Source organism: Pygocentrus nattereri, chromosome 10, assembly GCF_015220715.1.
Source record: "Pygocentrus nattereri isolate fPygNat1 chromosome 10, fPygNat1.pri, whole genome shotgun sequence".
NCBI classification, from domain to species: Eukaryota; Metazoa; Chordata; class Actinopteri; order Characiformes; family Serrasalmidae; genus Pygocentrus; species Pygocentrus nattereri.
The window spans coordinates 9,249,904-9,260,665 of NC_051220.1; the positions used below are offsets into that span (position 1 = coordinate 9,249,904).

The 10,762-nt window shown below is 40.2% G+C and overlaps 1 protein-coding gene across 5 annotated transcripts in view; it reads right to left on the reverse strand.

Annotated features, from left to right (window-relative positions):
* The window catches only part of ehbp1 (EH domain binding protein 1), a 245,448-nt gene extending 234,923 nt beyond the window's left edge, over positions 1 to 10,525 (reverse strand). For all 5 annotated transcript variants that reach the window (XM_017704980.2, XM_017704981.2, XM_017704979.2 and 2 more), the window contains exons 1-2: positions 10,159 to 10,525; positions 5,150 to 5,660 (exon numbers count right to left, since the gene is read on the reverse strand). In XM_017704980.2, the coding sequence (XP_017560469.1) occupies positions 5,150 to 5,253 (104 nt within the window). In that variant the 5' untranslated portion in view covers positions 5,254 to 5,660; positions 10,159 to 10,525. The remainder of the gene's footprint in view (positions 1 to 5,149; positions 5,661 to 10,158) is intronic.
* Between the last annotated feature and the right edge of the window lie 237 nt (positions 10,526 to 10,762).

The window sequence follows — 10,762 nt, forward strand, 5'->3', positions numbered from 1 at the left end:
TGGAGTTGGGACAGAGAAGCAAGTAACTATTACATATTCGAGCCTGTTGTTACGACCCAGCCTAGGGGTAAAGGATCATAGCAGCTTGGTAGTATGAATATTACTGTCAAGGTGTATGTTGGATTAAGTTAACCACACAAGTCACAGAGGAACAGTGAAAGAAAGTGTATTGGGCTTTAAAGTGAACTTGACAAAAGACAAACACTGATACAAACTTCAGGAGTGGCCCAGGCCAAAACAATAAACAAAAACCCCAGATAATTAGACACACAAACAAGTACTTAACCTAGTGACACAAATAAATAAACATAAAAACAAGGTGTGCTAACCTAACTCCCTGACCCTACAAAAACACACAAAACCCCAAATCCCAAAACAAACGGCAGTCACTCCCTACACCCAGCACTGTACAAAAATTTACTAATATTTACAAAAGCCACCACATCAGAAGAGAATAGGCAAATTCGACATAGAAACAAAACAAGCAAAAGGTCAGGCACAAATCAAACAACAAGCACATAGCAGAAATCTCTCTCGAAACTCCAACGCAGCTCCATTTTTAAACGGGACAACGACCAAATCACGGGACGGAGGTAGGCTGGAAAATGGAACAGAGTGGAAAACCTGGACTGGAACATGGATAAACTGAACAGGAACTGTAATGGGGGGGGCGGACACAGCAGACACAAATGGAGACATACAAACACAGAGACAGGAAAACCTACTGCACATAACACTTCACTTTTCAGATGATAACTGCATCATCGTCTTAACGCAGAGGCCGCCGGCGTTTCAGATTTGGCGAACAAAGGAGACGCAAACAGGTTTCTGTGTCTCAGCGAACGTTTGGCTCCACTCGCTAACAGTTTTAGAAGGTAGTTCTCTGTGAACACTCAGGGTAGCTGGACAAAGGGTTACCATTGAAATGAAGCGTTTACACAGTAGTTTATAGAGGATTATTCTATTTTTACCTAAAAATCTAATTCTGTTGTGGAGTCGCAACAGGGTGGTAAAAGAGCCGCATGTTGCCGACCCATAAACTATACAGACTGCTACTCTGGCAGTAACTGTTTACTTCACAGCACTATGGAGTAAACTGGATAAACTTGAACACAAAACAGCCATACGAACTATGGCTGTCATAATCAAGAAACTTTAGCTGACAAATGTCACATAAACAATCCCAATTTCCAATTCAATTGTATGCAACTATTAAAGTACAAGCCTAAAGTGGCTAAATTAAGTTATTTACTAGTTAACTCAGCTATGAATGTGCAGTCATCTAGAATTCCACAGTATATATAGAGTCAAGTAAAGCTGTATTTTTCTCTTGACAGTGAAATCATAAGCCAACATTAGAACTATCATCATGTGCGCTGCCCTCTAAACATGTTAGAGCACCAGGTTAGACGTTTTCATAAATGATGTGCCTTTAGCATAGAAACTGAAATAAGAATAATGAGATCCAAGTAACAGAACCAGTAAAGCCACTAGGAATGCTGGGAAGCTCCGCCCCCATGCTGCAACATATATATTATCTACTGTTTCACTATGTATGGTTTTCTTGTTAAAGTTGAAAGAAGCAGCATCACGGAGTCAGGATGCCATCGCTATTTTGGGCCATTTAATTCTTGACCATGCAAAACTATAATCGGCCGATACTGAAACAATATTTGAACTTCTTAAAACTGGTATTGCCCACAATTCACGTCTTGACATCTAAACTGCAGATTAAGATGGAGACAAACCGTCTTTCCTCACATTCCTCTTCCTCCCCCAGTGCCCCAAAGCAACAGACATCGCCACATTCCTCTCATTCCATCCCCGACACACACATCTGGAGCACCTCAGGCACGTGTGTGTGTGTGTGTCCTGAGGGAACAGTACTCAACTGAACACATGCCTTCGAAAAACCCTTGGGTCGTCTTCTCTGATCTGGGCGTGTGCGTATGTGTTGGCACTCTGAAGTGATGCACAACAGTGCGTGTTTGTTACTGAAATGTGACTCAACTGAAGCCGTGCCAAGCCAAACCTCTGTTTCTCTGTAGTGCTGAAATCTGGAAGATGAGAGAATTCACTGAAGCAGAGAGAGAAACCGCATCACACACACAGGCGCGCTTTCAAAAAAGGTGAGGAAGAATGAAGGGAAAAAAATAGCAACACCAAAAAAAGTAGAGTAGCTGTATATCACTGGCCTGGAGGCTTAGACTTCTCCATGAAATGGATGTTTTTGCTCTGCGATATGGACTGTCTGGACTGTAGATACCAGCAAATTTCGTTCACCACCATAAAACTGAGGAAGCTCCAATTGGATATACAAGATCAGTACTTGTCTGATACCAACCTTAATAAATGGATCAGGCATCTGCCAGACAGTCCTTTTAAAATTGTTTATTAGAGAAAATGTTAGTTTTTTCCCCCTTTTATAGCTCAAATGTGTAGACAACAGTATTCCAACCAACGTTATAAATCAGTGTCACACTTCATTTTGATGGTCCCCTATAGGCACTTCAATTATTAAACTTTCTGGTGATAAACGTTGATAGGCTTAGGGTCAGGTTAAGGTGTAGGTCTTGGTTTTTGGTTAAAGTTGAGGTCAGGTTTAGACTTCTGGTTAAGCCAAGAATCATTAGACTCCTTCACAAGTTCTGTTGCATTTCATTGATATTTAGACGAATGTTAACAACAGACTACAGAGTACTATCAAATAGTGGACTATCAAAATAAAGTGGTGCCAGTCATTTTTATTACTAGGCACATAGGAATTGTAGACCAAAGCCAATATGCAATATTGTTCATGTACATACAATATCTGACACATAACCATCTATAAAAAGTAAATGATGTGTTTATATATGGGTACAAAAGCATTAAAGTGAATAAAATGCCGATATTTCAGTGCTGCAGTCCAGTGTCACTAACATTCTGCTCTTCCTTGGTAACAAATACATTACCAAATATCGGTCTGAAATATCAGTCAAACCAAATCATCTAATCATCTGTCCAATGCCAAGATTGTTTTTTTGAAGCAATTATATGCTGATACAATATGATTCAGATATCATTAGGCATCATTGTTCGTATATTACTGTGGCGCCACATCTGATGCACTTACACCCATCATCAATGACATAACCTGGGGTCATTGGGTGTTTCAGGCCTTTTAGCATCAGACAGCCCAGCCCAGCCCAGCCAAGGCGACCCAGACGGGGCAGATTAGACCACAGAACGTGTCCAAGTAGCACTCGCTGACCTCACTTCTCCCTTCCTCATCTACAGCTATCTAGACACTCTTCTATAGCCTCTGAGATTTCCTTGATGTCCTCCCTCTTAATGATCTAGTGGTTGGTATAGCGTAGTGGGCAACATCTCTGCCTTTCACACTGTAGGCTGGGGCTCAATCCCCACCTTAGCAAACACCCTACAGTATACCAATAAGAGTCCTTGGGTAAGACCCCTACCACTACCTTCACCTACCTGTGTAAACATAATCCAAAAAAATAATCATTCTGGATAAGAGTGTCTGCCAAATGCCCTAAATGTAAATCTACAGCGTATTCCAATGTTCAGGCATCGAGCACTTCTGCCTAGTCATGGATGACATGGATTTTATCATATGTTAATTCATCATATTATTATTACTACATCATTATACTGAAGTTAACAGGAAACATTTAAAATAATGGTCCTTCAAGGGTTCTTTAGTAAAGTGATCCTATATAGAACCATGAACACTCAAAGAACAATCTGCATGCTTAAATGGTTCTTTGCATGATGAAATGGCTCTTCAGATTGATGGAGAACATGCTTTAGATGGCTCTATATTGAGCCCTTTTCAAAAACCTTCAAAGGGTTCTGCTATTGTTACAAAAGAAGAACCCTTTTGGTGCTATGTAGAGCCCTGTTCAAATATGTTCTCTATAGAACCATTTTCTTTATTAAAGAACCCTAGAAGAATCATTTTTAAGTGTGTAGACATCCGGACCTTTTTCACCAGAGTAATACTGGGGGCTCACTGAGCCGAAATACCTTAACAGTGTCCGCACAGAAACGGGCTTTATTACATGAATCAGTAATTCCATTTCTTAGTTAAAATTACAACCTTTTTCTTTTAGAGTTCAGAAAACGATGTGTAAAAATAATTTTACTAAATCACTTGTGGTATAGCAGTTCTAAGCTGCAGCAGAAATTCGACAGCCGGGGATCGAAAGCTCACATGCAAATTGATGGGCGTAGCTGCTCAAGCTCTTGATGTTTACATTTTTATTCCACTTGATGTTTTGTACTTGTTGATGTTTACATAGGCCTATTTTTTAGTCTTTTCTTTTCCTTGAATAGGTGAAAATTTTGCAAAAGGGTCATTTTCAAAAACAATTTAAGAAGTCTTTTTGAATTATAACTTTTGGGTTGCATTTGCCCATCCGTCATTTCAGTCCTGTGTATTGTACTACTACTGTAACTACTGTATTACAGTGGTTACACTTTCCCAAACCATGATACAAATCTAATAGAGGTGCAGAAGTCGTGGACTGAACCGAATCGTGAAAAGGCTGAACCATTACACTTCTAATTACTATTATGAACTATTATTACTACTCCACTCCTATTACTGATCTATCAAGCTGCTTTGTTGTTGTTGCTGTCTGGAAGACAAGCATCAGTATTCCTCACATTCCTGGCAACCAGGTGGTGGAACGAACTTACAGTGGCTGTCTGCAAATCGGAGCCCCTCACTGCCTTCAAACGCAGACTAAAGACTCATCGATTTGTGAAACACTTCAGTGAACGCTAATCTAGCACTTCAAGAAAGCACTTCTGTCAGTCACTCTGGATAACAGCATCATCTAAATGTTATAAACAAAAACTAATCACTACTACTACTACAATAAACACATCATTACTTCCCTGAGAGCAGTAGCCATCATTATGTTCAGTTCATGTTTCTCCCACCTTCCCAGCTCCTCCCTGTATGATACATGGGCAAGTCTGCACTACAGCAGAGCTGAATAATCACCGTCAACACACACACGTCACAGGCCAACTCAGCATTCCACAGCACGCTGTGCTTCCAGCAGAGTCACACACACGTTACACTACATCTACAGAAGTGCAGAGGGCACGAGAGAATGATGAGCAGACACAAACTCACCACTTCTTTGTACATTCCACCATGAGTTCTTGATAGGAGGCCACAAACTGGAATTTGGACGCATGTTTTCCCACGCGCTGAAGTCTCTTCCACACTGAAGCCATGACCCTCTATGAGCTAACAGTTTGTTTAAAATAATATTAATAACAACAGCAATAATAATTACGGCCAGTCCTGGAGGCGCTTCCTGTCAAATTCCTCCTCCTTGGAAAATCCAATTCACAAGTATCCGGGTAAATTCACAGCAACGCATACATTCATTGCTGATGCTTCAGGCGCCAAAATAAGTAAATAAAATAAAACAGCAGCTGGAATAAAAACTCCAGTGAGGGATCAGTGCCATCAACACAGAATCACGGAGGGCCAAAAAGTGGCATGGCAGAAAGATGCTCTACATCCACAAAAGAGATGGATAGGTGACAAACAGCGGCATAGCGACGTCCTCGTACTCCCAAACGAGCTCAGCGTAGCATGATGGCCCCTTATTCTACACTTGCCACCATCGGAAAACCTGGAAACACAAAGATGCAGGCTGTCAGTAATGAGGAAAAGTACAGAAATACACATCTTCACATCTTGGTATCAGACCAAGGTATTTATTTATTTACCATATTTCACCCCTCAGCCTTTCCACTAAGCCCCACCTCTCCATTGTATTGCTTGGCTCCCTTTTAAAGCTCCATATCATCTAGAACATAAATTTTCCTCACATATGTGGAAAACGTATGAGGAAAAACGTACCTTTCACTCCCCAGACACACATTCCATATATGAAAACTAACCTTCAAAGACGGTCAAGCTTGTTACAACAGAAGAACCCTTTTGGGTGCTTTAGAGAATGCTGTTCAAAAAGGTTCGATATAGAACCACATGAAACATTTTCCATTAATCAGAATAACTCATGACACACAGAACCCTTTAATCAGGCAAAGGGTTCTCTGAGTGTTCATGGTTCTATATAGAATCATTCTCTTTCCTTAATAACCATTGAAGCACCATCTTTTTTAAAAGTGTACAGTAACAAAAACAGACTGCTTAACTGTGAGAAACTGAAAGAGAAAAAAAAAAAAACAATACAACAAAAATGGAAGACACGGAACCTCGCACGTTGTCGTTAAGCAGACAAACTACAAACAAAGGAAATTATTTTAGCTGTTATGTATTTCAAACTGCTTTTCCAAAAGAATCTGAAGCATCAGCAAAATGTCAGCAGGTACGTTTCTCTAGAAGTAATGCCAATCATGAAAATCAATATGCCTGTAAAACACCAATATGTATACAAATATTGATTTAGATATATCACCCAGCACTGGGAAGCTACATCAAACTCACACAAAGGTGAGATTCCCATCACAGCGGCAACAACCTGCAGCAAGTTCAAGCAAGGTGTCTTGGCACCGGCAGCCGCCAGGAGATAAATTAAAAAAAAAAAAAAAAACCCACAAGCAAAACAAAATAAGAACAGATGTTTTCAGGTTACGGTGCTTGAACGATCACAAAAAAAATTCAGTTTCATTTGTTAAACCTTCAGAGTCATCAGACGAGCCCATATGAGGCTAATCACGGATGATGGAAAGACCTCTTTGGTAAAATCCCAACAACCGCACATTCCTGCACTTCGTCCTGCGCAACTTATCCATGCAAACTACAGGCAGATAGGCTTCAGGCCAACTCTACCTGCCAGAACGAACCCTGACAGAGCTTTAAATTACACAACACTATCAGACAGACTTGGCTCAGGCTGTTTGACATCCGGGTACGACACAGATCTGCAGTTACAAATGTAGCAAGGCCTGTATCTCATCATATGCGTGTGAGTTTACATTGCACTGCATGGTAAAGACAGACATCTTGATCTCGCTGAACTGAGACAGAACGTTTACAGATTTTTCACATTCCATTTTTTTTCCTACCCAAAAGGTGATAATGAATGAGTACCAGGTGAGGTGATCTATATCGGTTCTACTGTACTGCATATTTGAGTGTTTCACACTTTATATTTTCAGTTTTAGTACAATATTTGGTAAAGCTTTCTGGTACTTTGCGCATTAAAGGGGCCATACAGTGGAAAAGTGAATTCCCCCACTCTTTAATCTGTAATAAAATAGTACGACGCAGTATGTAAACACAGTTTTCAAACCAAAACGCTTATTATCCAGTCCAACTTATACTTGAACACTAAGCCCGTTTCGTTTTATGGCACATAAATCAATATTTTTTTGTATCTCTGTTGAATATATGTCTGTTTTTATTTCTGAACAATGTATGCAAGTTTATGAGTAATTCCCTTTACGGATCAATCAATCAATCAATAAATATCTATATAATTATCCATCTACCTACATTTGTCTGCTTATTCAACCTACAGTATCTTAGACCCAGCCATTCACAGTAGAGTGCTTCAGCATGGATTATTTGGGGTTTTTTTTGTTTTGTTTTTTTTTTCACAAGGCACAATATAGGACCAATCATCCAATCAGAATTAAGGTAATTTGCATACATCAGTCTTAAAGGCACAGTAACAAGAACAGCCCATATAATCCTAACTGACCAACAGAGATTAGAAAATGGTCGATGATTTATGAATTATGACAGATTTTTGGACATTAAGAAACGTTATAAATGTACAACAGGACTCTAATTATATTCTACACAGATCTGTTCAGTTCATATATTCCAAATTTCTCGAACAGGACATTTGTAACGTCTGCTGCACTGCCCTAACTAAATAACATAAAAAAGCCCAATATCAGATTATAGGCATGTCCTTAGCATAAGCCCCACCCCCTTTCCCCACTTTAATATGCTAGGAGACACCCTGACCCCTACTTTCAATTTCTGACAGCGATATCCTCAGAAGATGGTAAATGGTAGACGCCTTACAGGACATATGTTTTATTTGATATTTCTAGTTTTCAGTCGCTGCCATTGGGACAAAACCTCGTATCTCCATTTTTAGCATTTTATATGCAAGAAGTCTGGTTCCATTAACTTACATTCAAAGTAATCAGTTTAGAGATACGACATTTTGTTCTGACAACAGCCATAATTTCTGTGAATGTTCTATAGTAGCAGATATATGGACCTCTACGGTACACACATTACCTAAAGTACTTGATCTCATTATGCCACTGTCGCCACATTTATGTTTTTTAAATGGTGACTCAGCTCTTTTTTCTTCGATTCAGCGAAGGATGATGATGGCAGGTTTTACAGCTACCAAGAAAACTAAGTTTTTTGCATTTGAACTGCTCCACAGCTTTCAGCTGTGCAATTCTGGATATCTAGTTTTCAATTCATATTTCAGATGGAATATCTTACAGCAAATCTTAACAAGGCAAAACAATTAACACTAAGAAACTGTGAGAGTTTAGTTTCCAATTCAACTGCGTAATGTTGCTCAGTTGTGTACTTGCTTATGTATTGTCTTTGGTTCATTTTTGATTTGTGTTTTCATAAAAATGTATGTCACCACCTAGCTTTCCCCTAGCCCTTATCTTTCCCCACCCTTGACCTAAAACATCATATAAAATGCAATAAAAAGCTTGAGCTAATTTATTCGATTCTTCAGTGCTGTGTTGAAATCAGTGCAGCCTGACGAGCTGTAAAAACAGGACTGTGACTGAAATATTGGGTTATTTCGAACACAACCCATCACCTGAATACACAGTGGATCGTTTTTGGCAAGAACCTAGAGGACTGAATAAAGTTTGTTGGAGCAGAAAAACACTAAATTGTGCATGAGCTGCAGGAGAAGCAGGAAAACACTGTTTGAGATTTAAGTGGCTGGCTTGATCAGAAAGTTACCGAGCTTATCCGAAGTTATCAAGCCTGCTAAGAGGATGACAAAGGTAGACACAAACAAGTCAGCTCACTTACTAATTCATGTCAGTAGCTGGGGCGTTACTTAACAGCCCTGCATCTACACATAACAAAAAGGTTCTTCAAGGGTTCCTTATTGAGGACAGTGGCTCTACACAGAACCATGAGTGAAATGGTTCTTTAGATCGATGAAGAACATGTTGTATATGTCTCACTATAAACCCTTTTTGAAAACAGCTCTATACAATACCAAAAATAGTGCTACACTCTTAAAGATGGTTCTTCAAGGGTTGCACATATTCTAGGGTTCTATGCTTTTATTTAGCTCTTTGCACAGTGAAATGGTTCTTCAGATTGAGGGAGACTGGTTGTGATAGACTTTTCAAAAAGATGGTTATTCAATGATTCTATAGATTCTAGGGTTCTATGGTTTTACATAGAACCATTTCATGCTTAAATGGTTCTTCGCATGGCAAAACAGTTGTTTTAGACTGATGGTGAATGCGTTGCATATGGCTCACTATAGAACCTTCTTGAAAACGGTCCTATATTGCACGAAAATGCATTACTGTCAAGCGTCGAGAAGCCTTTTTAGTTCTATATAGACCCATTTTCCAAAAGGTTCCATACAGAAAACACATCGCACATACAAAACATCCATTCTGTATCAATCTGAAGAACCATGCGTCATGTAAAAAAAACTAAATGGTTCTATACAGAACCACTGCCTTCAGTAAATAAGCCTTGAAGAACCATCTTTTTAGGTGTGTAAGCTGAGCCAAGTTACTCCACTCCTCTTCTGCAAACTCCCAAACAACGTGGATCCTTCACGAACACAGCGGTTTACACTTTTGACAGTTTTGGAGATCTACGCGGGATAAGATTTCAGTCGCTATTTAGTCTAATATTTTAACATTTGAAGCATACTGTGGGTATGCAGGCGCTTCGTTAACTCACTTCACAAAACGAGTCTCAAGTCGGCTTCCTATTCGCCAGAATCTGGCTCAAATTTTTCCGCTCCACCTTAAATGTCGGGCGCCAGAATGTAACTGCTGCACCATTTAAGGTGGAACGGGAAAATTCGACCAAGAAGCTGGCGAATAAGTAGCAGCCTCGTCTTCACGGAGTCCGGTATGTTAGCCTGTTGTTTGTCGCGGCCAAAAAGAGAAAGAAAATCCATCACTCACCTCTTAAATTATTCAGCAGGCTGGCCTTGGTTGCAGTCTGACGGCAGGAAGGGTAGGTAGGCAGCCAAGGCTATGCTAAGCTAAGTTCAGCTAAGCTAAGCTAACGGTTAGGCACAGTCTTTCAGGCGCAGCTAGCCCGTTAGCCTGCTACCCTGCTAGCTAACACCATCCTGCGAACAGCCATAATAGCTCCCAGACGCCAAATGTTTGACATGAAGACGACCACAAGGGAAAAAGCGAGAAAGTTTAGGCGTTTTTGAAAGACGGGGCGAGCAAACGAGTAACATGAACTTCTTGTGTTTGTTGTTTTTCTAGCCGAAATTCCCCACAGCCTCCGCATACACAAACTCAACAGTCAGTTTTCTTCTCCGTCATTTTAATACATTCACTCGGTCACGCCCCCCGGCGGCCTCTCATTGGCTGCCGACTACTAAATTACTTACAAATTCATGAGGTGAACACTTCTATTGGTCGATTCCGACGTCCTTTAAAGCGCCGTTATCCCTTCCATGCAAGCAATCACGCCGGCTCGCATAGAAACATGAGTGTTGCAACGAAGCGGACCCTTTTCTCCGAAAGATGCGTTTTACTGTTTCTCCACTGC